This window comes from Ciconia boyciana, chromosome 8 (assembly GCF_034638445.1).
Source record: "Ciconia boyciana chromosome 8, ASM3463844v1, whole genome shotgun sequence".
NCBI lineage: Eukaryota > Metazoa > Chordata > Aves > Ciconiiformes > Ciconiidae > Ciconia > Ciconia boyciana.
Genome location: NC_132941.1, coordinates 250,648 through 266,385, shown reverse-complemented (window position 1 = coordinate 266,385; position 15,738 = coordinate 250,648). Strand labels below are relative to the sequence as shown.

The following is a 15,738-nucleotide window of genomic DNA, read 5'->3' as shown; positions in this document are numbered from 1 at the left end:
CGGCTGTGTAGTAGGAGTGTGCCTGCAACTGGCCACTCGCATTCAAGGTCCAGAGCAGAGTCCTGCTGCATTAGCCTAAATTCAGTGACAAGGTCTCTGCGTGCTGAGACGCAGTTGTACCCTCGAGTACCTAAAGGCAGACTTATTTAACTAGCGTGTGACTAACACAGCCCAGAATTATTCATCTTGATGTTACACTACTTTTTTCACGTTTCTTAGTGTGCTGTGGCACCCTGTGCTACCAGCACCTTGCTGCAATAAGAGCAATTGTGAGGAGGAAGCAGGGGGCTTGGAAAAACAAGTAGGAGGCAGAAGGGCGTTTAGCTTCTGGGGAAGGTAGTTTAGAATGTGAAATAAGCCCTTGATCTGCATATTCCTGCTTAAATGAGCACCAATGAAATGCTGAACAATGGCATTTAAACCAACATCACTAGAGCTGAATACAGTGACACAGCAGCTACAGCAGACTCTTGGAGTACACTTGTATCGAGGCCTTTTTCACAGTCATCAGGCTAATAATGTTTAAAAACCTTCAGATTCTGGAGCACATCTTTGCATGAACTCTTTGATATTTTTTCATGGCTGTGATGCTTCAAGGTGTGGTGCATGGCTTATAGCACTTCATCAAAGACTTGCTCAAGTGAAGTTAAAATGGCCCTTATTTCTGAAGTCTTTTTTGCTTGGGGCTGGAAGAGGGCTAAGGAACACTTCAGTGGAAAGTTGTGTCCCAACCTCAGGTTGAGGGAAGGTCCACTGATGGTTGTGGTTTGAAGTTGGCTTGTCTGAAGCCAGGGATCCAGTAAGCTATGTTGCAGTACCATTTAAGTTGATGTGCTGTAAAGGCTAGGGGGAGATGTGGGGTGGAATGGAGATGGTTACCAGCTGGCTGGCTGCCACTCCAGGACTTGGACACTTCTAAGGGATTGCATGTGCAGGGAAGATTGTCATGCTCTGTTTGTTGAGTTTAAAGAAAGAAAAACAATTTTTAAGGCTGTTATGCTGGTGAAGGAAATTGCAGCAAGTTCGAGAGTTGGTTTAAATATAGTATTTGGCCAAGTCAGTGGATGTAGCTAGAGAAGCACGATGGGGGTGTGGAGCATAAATTGATAAGTGTATCTCCTAACCTTGGTGTAGAGGGATAGGCATACAGACCCTATTGACTAGGTAGAATGGATGCATGAAACATGAAAGAGAAATAAAAATATTTTCTAATGTTTCCTAAAAGTTCCTAAATAGCAGCAAAAGGTATGATTGGCTGGGGTCTCACATCAAACCCTACATACAGATGGTCTGATCTAGGCCATTCTTTCCCATGATAGCTGAGGAATTTCCAGAGTGGGAATAAACTGAAGTTTTCAGCCTTTTGGTTTTTGGTGCATATGGAGACTAATCCATGTCTTTTAAAGCTCATCTGTTTGCACCCCATTAGATGCATGGAATCTGTCCTTGCACTGTCTTTCTGATGTGTGATTTCTATGGGAGAGCTTGGCCTGGCCTGCCACATGGCCAGGAGAAGCCTGAAGAGCACTCTGAGAGGTGTATCCCTAAACCTCTTCTGTACTGAGATGCTTTGAGCAACAGAACTGTAGAGGCATGTCTTCATGTGTCATCTGTTCGTTCCCTAGTTAGCTAGTTGATTTAACTTTAAACTCGTAAATAGTTCTGTTTAGCTTGCATTAAGAGGATGTTTTGAGCTGCACTTACCTATGCCAGGGCTCTTCAGTTCCTCTGCAGAACGGTTGTCGTTTTCCTTGGGCAGAGGTGAATCCTGAGAACTGTCCTCCTGTGGTGCTGCTGCTTGCTTGGCCATGCGCTCCTGTGGCTGTGAGCATGGCTTAACTGCATCTTGCACTGGACTGAGCCTGGGTTGCTCTCAGGATGGCTGGAAGTGTGGTAGGAAGGTATGAGATACTGTCTGTGACTGACAGAGTGTGGCTGAGGTCTTTGTAGTGTCAGGGGAGACCCTGGCAGGGCAGTGCAAGGGAAGTGGGGAGCTGGCAGAGTGCAAGGAAGCCACGAGGTTCAGTCAGACCCGCAGGCAGAGAGTGCCCAGGGTGCTACAGCAGTGCCAACGGGAGCATGTGTTACGGGGGTCAAGAAGGTGAACCTGAAAGGGTAGTTGCAAGCATATGAAGGTTGGGGGATCCTTAGAAGCAGGCTGTTAACTGAGATGATCTGTTTTTATTTCCTCAGAGCTCTTGTCTATGCCAGCCGTAAAACGATTTTCTGTGTCGTTTGCAAAGCATCCGACTAATGGTACGTTTGCTTCCTTGATTTGACGTTCCCTCACACTTCTAACCCCATGCTCACATTCAGTTCTCTCTGCACATATTCTCCTCTCAGCCTTCTTTGTGGGTTTTTTGTGTCTGTATAGCTGATGTCTAAACATGCTTCACCTTCTCCCATTGTCTCGTTGTGACTAACTTGTTCATTCATCCTCTGTTACTGCTCAGTGGTTCCTCTGCTGTCCCCCAAGGCATTTGTGTCCCAGGTGAAAAAGCAAGAGCAGTGGCTCTGTGAATGGACTCCTAAAGCAGCCTTTAATTCCCCTGCTGACATTAAGGCCTTCTTTCACGCTCCCTTTTCCGGGGGTGGGGGTCGAGGGGAGAATACCATTGGATTTGGGGGGGTGGATATCCACTCCATATTCTATAAGACTATCAGCAGCTTAGGTCCTCAGTTTCTACAATGCAGATTTGCAAGACCAAAATAAGGATAGCCTGAGGCTACCCGTGTGTCACCTGGAAGAGCGCAGTCTACGGTGGGAGAGAAGGAGGTGCTAACAGCATTCCCTCTGCACGTGGTATTCCTCAGCACAGTCATCTTAGGAGTACTGGTAACCTCATGGCTTCCTATTTGCAAACGTGTCTGTTAGGGCGGTCCCTTGGTTACTCCGAGCACGGTGGTGTTGGTGGGAGTAGGCTCACCTTTCCTGCAGACGTTATCCTGGGAATGGTCTCTCTCCAGAACTTTCACTCATCTGCTGTTGGTGGACTGGCTTGGGCCTGCCGCCTTCCTGAGCTAGGAGGGGGCCGGCATCCTGCCACCCAGGGTGCTGTAACCTACTTCACTCCTGTCGTGCTGGTAGCTGTGAAGAGGCTTGGTAAAGAAGGACGCCTGTCAGTGCTTCTGTTGACTTACTGTCTCTGCTTCATATTGCTACTAACCTAACACTTGAACTGTGAGTCTTTTGAGGTTAAAGACCATTAGCTCTGTGGTAGCAGATGCCTTGAACTAGTGTTTATTATCCAAGTCTTGCACAGAAACTTTTGAAAAGGTTTGTTTCACAGTACCACTCCTACCTCATGGCTCCTGCTGTTGAGACAAGTTAGAACCAAAGCAGATCACTGAAAGATATCAGGTTAAGTATTTCTGTCTTAATGTGATCAAGGCCGCTTCTGCAATCTTGTTGCTTAGTAAATATGAAGAAATTGTTCTCTGCGTGATCTGGAAGATGAAAGAAGTTCAGAAGACTGTTAGAAGACCAAAGTTTTGGGAAAGATGAAAGGGGAAGGGGCAGCTAAATGTGGCTTTATTATTTCAAATATCTGAAGGGAACCTATTTTCTGTGTTTGCTTGGTTTTTTTTTTTTCCCCAGAGTGGCCACCTGCTCGATTTGTTTGTATGTCTGGATATCATCTGAGCTCACGTGGTGTGTGTCAGCGGGATGTGTTGTTCTATCTTGCCAGCAAAACTTGTACCAAGCACCAGTCTTTCCTAAGCCACACTGTAAAGCAACTGCCCCTGCCCCAAATACAATAAAGTGAAACTGGGCATCGGGTTTTTCTCAAGAACCCAATGAATATTTCTAATGGCAAAGTGCTCCTTAATCAAGAAAACAAAGACAGAGGTCCAGCAGGTGTGAGCTTGAAGTTAGGCATATTTGGTCTCTAGGCTTGGCACTGGTTTTAGCAGGAAGGATGTTTAGCCACATGAACCACTCGCCTGAGGATGCAAAAGCTATTCACAGCTCTGAATCTGGATTTTGTTTCTGAAGAGCTGCCTCTGCATGGTGAAATGGGATGGGTGAACCAGAGCAGTGGCCAAGCACAGCGTCAGGCCAGATGCTTTATGCCCTGGTGTCATGAGTCTTGGGAGCATGAGAGAAGTCCTGAGGCTGTATATGTGGAGGAGAAGACATGCCTGCATGTAGTATCTTGTCTGCCATGCAAGGATATCACAGAAGATTGCACAGGCTGTTCTGAGAGTCTAGAGAGGGGAGGTCAGCGCTTCTCTGCCCCCTCTGTTCTTCCACACTCTAAGCACTATGCTCTCAGTCAAACCCTGCTGTCCCCCAGCGTTCCTTTCACAGCCTCTGGTCGTTTGATGCCGGGTCGTTTGCTCTCTTCCACGCGCTGAGGTGGCTGGCTGTGTTTGGATGCAGGACTCGAACGCTCTGTTGGCAGTCTGGATTTCTTGTCTCAGCTGGGGGAGGGCGAGTGTGGGCCTGACCTCCTTATCTAGCCAAACCTGAACTGTATTGGACTTGGAACGTGTCCTAAAATTTATTTGCTTGTCAGACTTTCACTTACAAAGATGAAACCTTGCTGCTCAGGGCCTGCCCGTGCGCTGCAGCTGTGTTTGGCAAAGGCTGGGCCGGGTGGGAGGCTGGCCTGCTGCAGTGTGACTGGGGGTACGTGGATCTGAGGGGATTCCTGACCTGCTTGCTGCGGGAGGGATTGGGCTTCAGTGTGTGGTGTGGGTCTTTCCCACCCAGCGGCCCTGGTGCTGGCAGCTCCATCCCCACATCTCCGCAATTTCTCTGTCCCCAGCTGCGCCTGCCCCTCTCCTCTCACTCTCTGTGGCCCCCTTTCCTCCAGATGCGTTTGAGCACCACCACGTTGCCCAGTTGCTGCGCCGTTTTTCCTCTGACTATGCCACGAGCCGGAACATCTCCCTGGATGCCACTCTAGCCCATCACCTCCAGCAGTGCTCCTACCACCTGCGCCTCTTCAGGAGCTGGCTGACCTCAGGGCAGGATGACTTGGAGTGTCTTTACGGTACTGCACGCTGCAGCTGCCTTGGTCCCGTGCTCTTGTAGCTGAGCAGGGACCACTGTCTGCTTGAGAATGCAAAGTATGCTTTGCTTCTAAAAAGGAAAGCGTTTCCCTCACCGCATCCCTTAAATCTCTGGGCTGCTGCAGCAGCAAGCTGTGTGGGCTGTCGCACCCGGCAGTTTTGGAGCCTTAGGTAGTAGCCTTTCCACATGGAGCCAGAGCTCTTCGTGTGGCTGTAACTGTGCTCTTTCCATCTTTGGCAATCGTTCGTTGCCTCCTTCCTTTAGCCAGAGTAAGCCCCTAAGCTTCCTTCAGGTTCGAAGCTGAGCTCCTACCGGTGTGATACCCTGCTGACATGATACCCCTGTGCAGGTCTCCGTGGGGTGCCACGAGGCGTCCCGTTATTAGCAGAGGAACCAAAGTACCTAGTAAGAGTATGGGAAGAAAGAAGATTAAGGAGGCGCTGCAGCTGGTCATGTGCAGAGTGAACTTGCTGTGGAAATTTTGGGGAAGTGAGTGCTTGTGGGATTGTGTTGTTTCTAGAGAGACCAAGTTAAGATAGGGTAGAAACTGAGCTTCTGTGTGGCTGCATTGCATGGCATCTGTTCTGCCTGTTAGGACCTTTGCAGCGTGTCATGTCTCTGGTGGGAAGAGGTAGGCGATTTCAGTATTGAATCTAGATGTTATAAATCAAAGCTTGCTACTGTTTCTCTGGTATTTGTCAGCCTCTGGCACAGACGGGAAGTCTGATGCATTGAGGTCTCAGTGCTTCTAAGACAAGTAGAAAGATTCCGCTCTGAGAGGGACAGCTAGCTGGGGCTGGCTGTTAATGTTTACCTCGCACCATAAAACCTGCTTGGTGCATGTGGCTTGCTGAGCTGTGTGGTGTGATGCATGGACCTCCTTTGTCATTCAGCCCCATAGGTGGAAGGGGCAGAGACAGTGTAGCTTTGCATGTAGTGAAGCAACAGGATCAAGCGTTTTTAGAGCCTGTAAAAGAGAATTTTTCTTACACAGTCTGTTTTTTCTTGATATGGCCCTTTCTGTCAAGTAGGCAATTCGGAGATGGCAGTTACTTTTCATACATAATTAGGACAATCCTTGGTCTCCTAGCAACAAATACTAAAGAGGAGCAAAATTGCTTCAAGGGAAGAGATGCTGGAACACAGCAGACTGCTCCAAAGCCAAAGCTGAGCTTCCCCTGCTGCAGACCTCAGCCATCTCCTGTGAGCTCCGGTAGGGAGAGGAAATGAACTCAGCGCTTTGGGCAGCGATACGCCAAATATTGCAGCATGGTGCTGGGTTGTGCAGCCTGCCCTAATGCAGCCAAACGTGTGAATTACGTACCTCAGTGTAGCAGCCCTCCTGTGTGGAAATCAGATCTCTGCACTCAGTGAGTTTTTTCTTGCTGTTTTCTCAGTCTGTCATCAAGCCCACCGTTAATTAGCATGTTTGGGATTCCTACTGGGGTTCTTCTCAGAGCAGATGTTTCTCCGGTCTCTGTAACTGACTGCCCAACTTCCCCCCCTTGTGAAAACTACATACTCCTATCCTCTCTTTCTTGGCTTTCAACCATACTTCTATCCACACAAAGAAAACATGAATTAAAAGATAGAATCAGGGAGTTAAAAGTATGCAGTTGGCATCCATACTTGGAAAGATCTACGGTGGAGTCCTGAAGCAATCTGTCTGGGAACCTGTGCTTATCTGTGTGGTCATAGCTGGGAAAAAGAAGAGTGTGAAGTAAGTTCATGTTGGCAATGAATTACAGCACTACTGAAGCCAAAGGTCAGCTGTGAAGAAACAGAGAATGACCCTGTGATAATAAGTGGGCAGTAAAACAGCAGGTGATGTTCAGTGTAAATAAATTTAAATGACAAGGGGAAACAGCCCCAGATTCATATATAAAATGGTGGGCTCTGATCTGACCATCACCACTTGGGACGATGTGGAAAAGGTAGAAATTTGCAGTCTGGGAAAGATGTTTGTGATAGTGGTCAGAGTGGCCTGGAGAGGGGTGGTGGGGATCCGCAGTTCAGTGTCTGTTCCAGTACAGGAGCTGGGAGGTTTCTAATGGAGCGAGTAGAGGCAGCTTCAGACAGGAGGGATTTTTTCCACGCAGAGTGAAACTCCTCACCACAGTGCATGGGAGTGTTAGGAGCTTAACTGAGTTCAAGGGGAGACTGGAGAATATGGAAGAGACACATCAGGTTCAGAGCAGTTCTGAGCTGCAGGCCACTGGAGTCTGGGGGACTGCTTGGGGGAAGACATGCTGTCTAGTCTCGTACCCCTTCATTCGTAGCTGCTTCTGGCACTGTGGGCAGATTGGTGCTGAACAAGGACAGACCTTGAGGCTGACTGTACAGGCTTAAATTTAGAAAGGCTGGTTAGCAAAAATCCTGGTTCATATACATATCATCTATGCATGTATAAACACGTACAAATATACGTGTGGCATATTGGAGTTCTACCAACAAAATAAGGCTGGTCTGACCAAGCACGCTGGAGAGGAACTTGCTGAGTGTGCTTTCTCCCATGCCCTTCAGAATCTCTGCTGAGACTGGGCAAGTGCATCTTCACTCCAGAAGAGCTGGCATACAGACCTTTGGCATGCAGACCTTTTGGGGATGTGCCAGGTGCTGTTGGTCTGCCTGTTGCTTTCAGGATTTCCTTTAGAAAGGAAGAGGCATCCTCTCCACTCCAGTGTAGAGTTCACAGCTGGAGAGCCGGGTAGTAACTTGGCAACTTCTGCTAATCGGATTGTGTGTAGTAATGTTCAGAACGCTCAGGCAAAAACATTATACACAAAAGGGATTGCTTTGGACCAGAAAGACTTCTCACCTGAGCCTTCCTCGGCCTCTGTCTTTGCCTGTTGGCTGACAGCAGTTTGGCTGCTTTCTACTTGCCAGCCTGCTGCCGCAGCAAGTACGTTCTCTCTTTTCACGAGCCCAGTCTGCTAGCAGAGAAGCTTGCTGTATTTGGGACCTCAGCTCAATCTTAGCAAAGTTGAGGAACACGCCATTTGGGCTGCTTGAGGACTGCTCCTTGTCGTGCCCTCTAGCCAGGAAGTCTGCTGGCTCCCAGGTGATCTGCTGAATTACCAGCTCTGAGGCATCATCACACCAACACTGATTTCAATCTGGGGGGTGCATGTGATCTGTATAAACTCAGCTTTCCCAACTCATATTACACAGTAAGCTTTCCTCTTATCTCTTTTGGACATACATAGAATTTAGGAAACTTTGTGTTACCTTGATTCAAATTAGATGCTTCCTCTTAATGGAATGGTATTGATTTCCTCTTGAGGGTTTAGACTGGGACATCTCCTGCAGTAATCAAGAAAATGCAAGTGAATTCAAGGTCTTGTTTTCTCCCTTGTTCTTCCCTTTTCCCAGTATAAAAATCTGCTTATTTTAGTTCTGCTGCTAACACCTTTGGTTGAATTTTCTTTCAGACCTCAGGGTGACTGAAGGAGATACAGCTAAATGGATGAAAGTACCCGTTACATCTGCAGTGAAAGAGCAGTATGGTAACACAGCATGTAGGGTTCACTCAGAGATCCGTAGTGTATTTGCTTGGCGTTCAAGCCATGTAATCATGAAGTAGGTGTTGGCTATTTCAGAATTCATCATTGTGTAGTCCAGGTAGAAAGGTGGCACTTCTTGACTCTTTCTTTGAGGTCGTCTGCTAAGAGGTAGCTGTTCACAAGAGTTGTATCTGTGTGTTCCTACTGCCTGCTGGAGTCTCCTCAAAATCTGGGATTCTCTGGTTTAGATGGAAGACGTGAGACAGGTGCAGGTCTCCATTTGCTCTATATGGTATAGTGTGCAAAAGGGTCCTCATACCCAAATCACCTTCTTAATACTCTTATGAAGTGGTGTGTGTCAGTACTAGGCAGCTCTGAAAGAGTCTTACTCTAAGGGGAGAGTCACTCCCTCCTTGAACATCTGGAAGACTTCTTCATAAACCGTGATTACACCGAGTAGACTCTCTGACAGTGTGCACTAAAGTGTGCACATGCCCAGAATGTGAAGCTCCAGGGAGAAGAGCTCAAACTGGAACGTAGTTAACTCAGCTGTAACGTGGGTGGGCCTTCAGCTTTGGCATCAGCGTGCCTGGGGGAGTCAAAACAGGACTTGGAATCCTCTAGCTGGATTGTCCCTCTGGTGCTCTCACCTGCAGAACGGCTCTTCAGGCAGTACCATTCCCTCTGCTGCTGCGTCAGGATGCTGCTGCATTATTGATTCAGAGCAGAGATTCCCCCATAGCTGCTCCCCCACCTCACAGGCAGTCTCCTTGGATATCCAAAATAATACATACTCAGCAGACTCCTCTGCCTTGTGTATCTTAAGGTTTTTCCCATAATGAAATCTTGTTTTCTTTAACAGACGGTTTCTGTTTTCTGTTTTACTGAACAAAAATTTTGGAGATGTAACCATGCTGTAGTCCTTGCCTGGAGAAGATTACAGTTGTCTTTGTGATTCATTTTTAGCTACTCTGGTCTGCAGACCCCTGCCGCATGCTTCTCCCTGCAGGGCAGGCCTCCCTGTGGAGGAAGCAGATTGCCCTCTGCACCCCTAAAGCAGCTAGTGTAGTCAGACCTGAATGAAATGAAAAATGAAACTTGTTCCTCTGTGGGCTGCTGTTTGACTTTGGTACAAAATGAATGGAATTCTGTCTAATTTCTTGTGCTGTTGTCCGCATCACAGACCCCTGCCCCGCAGGCCCCAGGAAGAGAGCTTCAGGAAGCAGCAGCAGCAGCTGAGTGGTCAGCCCTGGGTGACTGTCAGGCTGGAAAGGTTCCTGTGGTTTGCACTCATGTGTTATTTTTGTTGCCCCTTCCCTAAGACGTCAGTTCTTTGCTAAATGTGTGTGGTGCGGCAGTGGTCAGAGTCTTTGCTGGGGACCCTGGCCGCTGCTGCGATACACGTAAGGATTATGGTCTGTAGTGGTAACTCCTGCTTTGGCTCTGCGGTGCTGGCATGAAACTGCCGTTGTTGGCCTCCCCACTGCAGCTAAGCGGGTCAAGGCAGGTGTGCAGAGAAGTGAGCTGCCATATACAAATGAGAGGGATTCCTTGAAAATAGTAGTGTTTCACCTTGTGAAGGGAAACTTTTGCCTTTTTCTCTACTTGCTTGGGACCGGTTAAGTGACATAGTGCAGAGCAGAGCTGTGCAAGCAGGCATTTGACACTTTGGGGATACAGGTATATCAATTCACATCAGTAGTGTTGTCAGTGTTCCATGTTTCCTTTAACGCTGGCCCTTTCATTTCCTCTTTTTATTAGAGGAGTGCCCAAGCACTCAGATCCCCATCAGTGCCCCCAGTGTATCTTGTAACCATGTTGCCTTTCCCTATGTTATATTGAAAGTTCTTCCCTTTTTCTTTGGAGACCCCAATAGCTGAGCCAACTTTGGCCCCTCTTAAACCAGATTCTGTAGTGAAATGACATTAACCTCACACTATGCTGCTCCACAGCCAGCTCCACGTGGCTGTTCGTTAAGTCTTGCCCTCACCCTTTTCCTTTAGCTCTGTCTCCCAGAATGCCTATGAGAAAACGAACAGATACTCTTCCTTATTCAGCGCTTCCACTCTGAGGACTTCCAGCAAGGGACAGGAGAGTGTGGTATTCTTCCGGTGTCTTACATTCCTTCGTCCTAGTCAAGGATTTGTTATCCTTCATGTCTTGAATTGATGTTTGTAGGCCCCTTGTGGCATAGGTAACCTCTCTGGACTGTCTGGAGGGTTTTATCTCCAGTAGCTGTTATGGCAGTGAGGTCTCTGTAGCACTGCAAACTGGTGATGATCTGGTCTGCGGCCTCCTCATATTGCATGTGGATTCACTCTAAATGCCATCTGCTGGCTCATGCTCCTTGCCTCTTGCAGAACGGGGTTAGGTGAGCAGATTGGAGCAGAGACTGTCCTGGAGGTGACTGGAACAATGACTACACTTAGCAGATAATCCAGGTGCTCTAGGTCTTCTTAGCTGCAGGGATCAATACTCCGCTGGCTTGAGTAGCAAGGAATTGATTGTGAATGGTTGTGATGCAGCTTAGCTCTGTTAAACGTTGAGATACCTATTTCTACTAATTCTGGGTTTGCTGGCAGTGAAGTCTTGTTAAGGGGACAAATAATTCAAACTGTTCCCCAGCCCTTCCCTGGGAGACAGCCTGTCAGGCGTACACCGGAGGGTCTGCTGTGAGAAAGGGAGGTTCTGCCGCTCCCTGCATTCGTAGCAGTGTGCACTGCCTCACTGATGGGGAGAGGGTGGGCTGTGTCCCAGGCTCGGGTGTCGCTACTGGTGGGAGTCCTTTCATGGAAATTCTGTTGACTTCACTCAAATTCTGTTTAGCTTCTGCAAAGTGTGGGGCACTGTGCCAAGTTCTCCATCATAACCTTATATTTTAGCAAAAAGGCCACAGGCTTTGCAGCAAACACGGCTGCTGCTAGATACATTTTCTCCTCTTCCCCCTCCTTCCGCGTGTGCCTGGACGCTTGCTTTCAGGTCGGTTATTGCATGTGATTGCCTAGTGGTGATTTTCTTGGCCTAGAAGAGGTGACCTTAGGCCTGAGCGTGCCTGTTGTTTGATTCCCAGACTGCCCAGCTCCTTCAGCCATGAGTGGTCCTGCATGGATTCAGGTTGCTGTTTGCTCTATTCATTTTCTGATTGGGTTTCTTTCCAGGTTTTGAAGGCTGTTCCATGGTTCCCACCATTTATCCCCTGGAGACCCTGCACAACTCCCTCTCTTTGCGACAGGTCAACGAGTTCCTGACGGCTGTGTGCAGGAGTTGCAGCGAATCGCATGTCCAGTCTACCGCAGGTACTGGTGAGGTGGGCTTGTCTCTGGGTAAGCCAGAACAGAGTCGAGGCAAGGAGACCTTTTGGTCTTTTACATTATCAGGACAGATCAGCCTGACAGGACTGGCAATAAGCGCAGTCTCTGAAACCTGTTCCAGGGTGTTTTAGCCCAGGAGTGAGCTATGGGATCCAGCTCAGAGCCATTCTAGGCCACTTACTTGAGAGACAAGTAATCGGTCAGGTCTGTCTGTGGCTGATAAGTACGGTGATGTGGATACAAACTCCAGCTTGGGAAGTCTCAGCCTCAGATTCCCAGGAGCTGAGGGACAGGCATGGCTCTGAATTTGCACTGTTCTTGAGCTCTTCCCAAAGTGCCTGCTTGTGGCTGCTGGGCTATGAGCCATTCCTTTATGTCTGTCTGAATATTATTGATCTGTTTATTTTTTTTTTCTTGAAGCTTTGTTCGATTCAATGATTGGCAGCCAGATACCAGGAGACCCTTTTATGTCCCAGCGAATCCTGTCATCATCCTCTTTGCCATTGCGCCAGCGTTCGGATAAGCCCCCTTGGTGTGAGTGTGCTCCCTTCTTGATCAGGGGTGAATGTGACGGTGAGGGAGGGAAGTAAAGGGTGCCAAACGGCGGAAGCCAGGTATCGGTGCTCAGGGTTTCTATGCTCTGCCCTTGAAGGAACAATAACAGAAAGGGGAAATAGGTAAAAGGGAAAGTAGTGATATGCCCTGTGAAAAAGCTTCCAAAGAAAGATGCAAAAAGGGACTCTCTGTAGTATTGTATATCACGTATATCATTCTACTGTTCGAGGGATGTTGTGTCTCCAGACATCCTCTGCTTTGTGCACGAGGACACGGAGGGCCTGAATGCACTTCATTTTCATCTGAAGTTTTGTGATTCTCCATGACACATGGCCAACTCAGTGTTGGCATGTGGAAATGCCTTCCTTTCCTAACCAGCCACGTACATGCCTCGCCCAGAGCTCCGTATAGGACAGCCGATCATTTAGTTCTTCACTTACAGGCTTTTCTGCAGCTCCGGGGCCTCACTTGTCACCAGCTCTGCAAAGACTGTGACTGTTCGTTAGTCCCCTTTGCAGATCTGACTGGCACTTGAAGGGGAAAGGGTTAGCCAACAGTTGCACAGCAAGTGCCTTAATAAGACAAGTCAAGGTTGCCACTGCAAGAGCAGTCCTTCTCTCCTCCTGGCTGTACGCTCCTTGTGCCAGGAGTAGTGTGCGTTTGTGTAGGCAGCAGGGTCAGGGAACTGATCTGACTGAAAACGGTTGTTTAATCTTTCCCCCTTTGGTGGATTAGATATAATCTAGATCTGTTCTCTAGTTTTGCTCATTGTACAATATAAGGCAAGAATAAGATTTAGTGGAGAAGCAGTATTTCTTCTTCCAGTGGTGACTCTAGCTCAACACCCAGGGACTGTGTGTGTCGGGAACCAAGAGGAGCAAAGTTGAAGCTGATACTGTTCCATGATAATGAGGGAATGAAAGAAACTGCTTTTCAGCTCAAAGCCCAGCATCACATTTCACATTTTGCTCTATAATGACAACAGAATCCACTCTTGGCTATATGCCAAGATAGCACTGTATGACAAGATGTAAGCGTGTTGTTTGTGCTTGGGTTTTCGTCAGCTGAGCTGCCAGAAACACACCTAAGAGCAGCTGCAAGCCCCTGCCAGGTTGCATGGCATGTAGACGACCCTCACCCATTGGTTGTAGAGCTGTGGGACTGTGATAGTTGGGTCTGCCCAGGCTTTGGGCTGGGGAAATACCAGCGAAATGTTTAAGATTTTTCTTCCTCTTTGCAGACAGCAGTGGCCCCTCCAGTACTGTCTCCAGTGCAGGCCCATCCTCCCCAACCTCTGTGGACAACTGTGCTCGTTTCAGCTTCACTGAGAAACTTTCCATCAGTCCCCCAAAAAGTGAGGAGCAGCTGACTAGCCAGTCCCCTGAGCAAGGAGGAAGACAGCCTCCAGACAGAGGGCTTGACGTGGAGGTGGGGATCTCTGGCTTGTTGGTGGCGGAGCCAAGTGGCCCAGAGACCCTGACCTGGAATAAGGGCCCAGAGCCAGGCAGGGTCCTGGAGCTGTGCAAGAAGGAGCTGGCAGAGGAGGATTCTAACCCAGAGGAGAAGAGCATGGTGGAGCTGGATGAAGAAGAATCAGCTGGGGAAATGTTAGAGCCAAGTAACACAGGGAACCCAAAGTGTGGTGCAGCGTCTGATACAAGGCTGGCTGGGGAAAGAGTGAAGCCAGGTGAGGGGTATGCAGGGGGAATGACTGGCCCGGATCAGTCAGGGCTGTCCAAGGAGATCTTGGTGCCCTGTGAAGAGGAGCTGCTGGGAGAGGTGTTAGACCCAGAGAATATGGGCAAGGAGCTGCTGGGGGACAGTGCTCTGTCAGGCCAGCTTCTGTCTGGTCACCCATGCCAGGTGCAGCCACTGCCTCCTGAGAAAAGTGTGGAGGAGCTGCAACTGCTGTGTCGGGGAGATCAGCAGAATTAGTGTCTCACTGGACAGCGCACTGCGAGCGCTTCTAGACTGGAGGCAGCCCAGCTTCCTGCAGAGCACCTCATGCAGCTGGCTGTCCACAGCACAAGCCATGTCCCAAGGCCACAGGACTCTGGGGTGTGGAAGAGTCTGCTCTGCTCCTCCACAAGCCAGCTCTTTGCCATTCGGCAAGAGACAATGCCCCTTCTGCCTTGAACAACAAATGCAGTCTTGGTAGTGGCATGGCACCTCCATGGAGCAGGGATGTGGTGTCCCAAGGGCTGTATGCTTGCTGGGACAGCAGAGTTAGAGGATTGGTTACAGCCAAGGCTTTTGGGGTGGTAAGTCCAAAGGGGACAGATGCTCCCTTGAGATTTTTTGGCCCGTAGCCTTCAGAGAAAGGCATTCTGGGCCCAAAGTAGTTGGATCCATCACAACCACCAACCTCCTCTCTGTTCCTTCCTTCTTCCTCTCTCAATTCCCACCACTGGCCACCAAAAACGGATCCAGAGAGTCCATGGCAGGAAGACTAGGAGAAGCAGAAAGCATTCTGAATGAGTGTGGGAAGGAGAATAGTGAGGGGATCAGGTTCAAGACTGCCACTTGCAAGAAAACGTCTCTTTGGCGTGCACTTGAATGTTTTCCTGCTGGGCTGGGGCAGGCAGGCAGGAGCCTGGGGTCCAGCCTGAGAGAGGTGGGCAAGGAGGACACACACGGGTTTTTTTCTAGTCCCCAAGGGTCAGGCAGGGTACAGCTCTGAAGTCTTGGTGACAGAAATTAAAAGAAACTGCTATTTGAACAAATCAGGATTATTAGAAACCAATAAGGAGAAATCTTTATTATATATAAAATGAAAAGTATTTAATACATATTTATGTAAATGACTTGTGAGCACAAGCCTGAGGGCAAGATTGACACGGGTGTCCCTGCCGCATCCTGAGTGCAGGCCAGGGCTGTGCCTCCTGCGCCTCCTGTATTTATGAACAAGTCTGTGTATTTGTCTGTAGCTAGGATCTGTGTTTTTGTGAAGCTGTGCCCAAAGATCTCTGCGCTGTGTTGTGATGATGTGTGTTCACAGTAAATCTATGCTGTGGGTTCGGCGTCTCTCTGTCTCTGATGCTGACTCGTGCAGCAGTGTGTGTGTGCCAGAGCTTGCAAGTGCCCCGGACAGCAAGCCCGGCTCGTTCGCCATGCTGGAAGAGGAACTGTGGCTGAAGTCACAACTGAAGTGAGTGCACAGGCGTGGGGCTTTGCTCAAGAAGGCCAGACACCTCTTTTCCTTCATAGAAGAACTGGTCATACTGGGGAAGAGGTCCTGGCTTCCCAGGACAGTTTGTGGTAGAATGAAGACGCTGGGGCAGCGTGTTTGGCTCCTTTCACTTGGTCCACACCTTCTCGTCAGTTCCAAGCACGTCCCCGGTACCGTGTC

The 15,738-nt window shown here is 48.8% G+C and overlaps 1 protein-coding gene across 8 annotated transcripts in view; it reads left to right on the top strand.

The window, feature by feature from the left end:
* Window positions 1-15,405, top strand: part of PPIP5K1 (diphosphoinositol pentakisphosphate kinase 1) — a 50,229-nt gene extending 34,824 nt beyond the window's left edge. For 6 of the 8 annotated variants that reach the window (XM_072869612.1, XM_072869614.1, XM_072869608.1 and 3 more), the window contains 4 exons: window positions 2,194-2,256; window positions 11,682-11,819; window positions 12,255-12,368; window positions 13,630-15,405. In XM_072869612.1, coding sequence (XP_072725713.1) covers window positions 2,194-2,256; window positions 11,682-11,819; window positions 12,255-12,368; window positions 13,630-14,324 — 1,010 coding nt within the window. In that variant the 3' untranslated portion in view covers window positions 14,325-15,405. The remainder of the gene's footprint in view (window positions 1-2,193; window positions 2,257-11,681; window positions 11,820-12,254; window positions 12,369-13,629) is intronic. The other 2 variants (XM_072869615.1, XM_072869613.1) reach the window with 1 other exon arrangement.
* The last annotated feature ends 333 nt before the right edge of the window (window positions 15,406-15,738 follow it).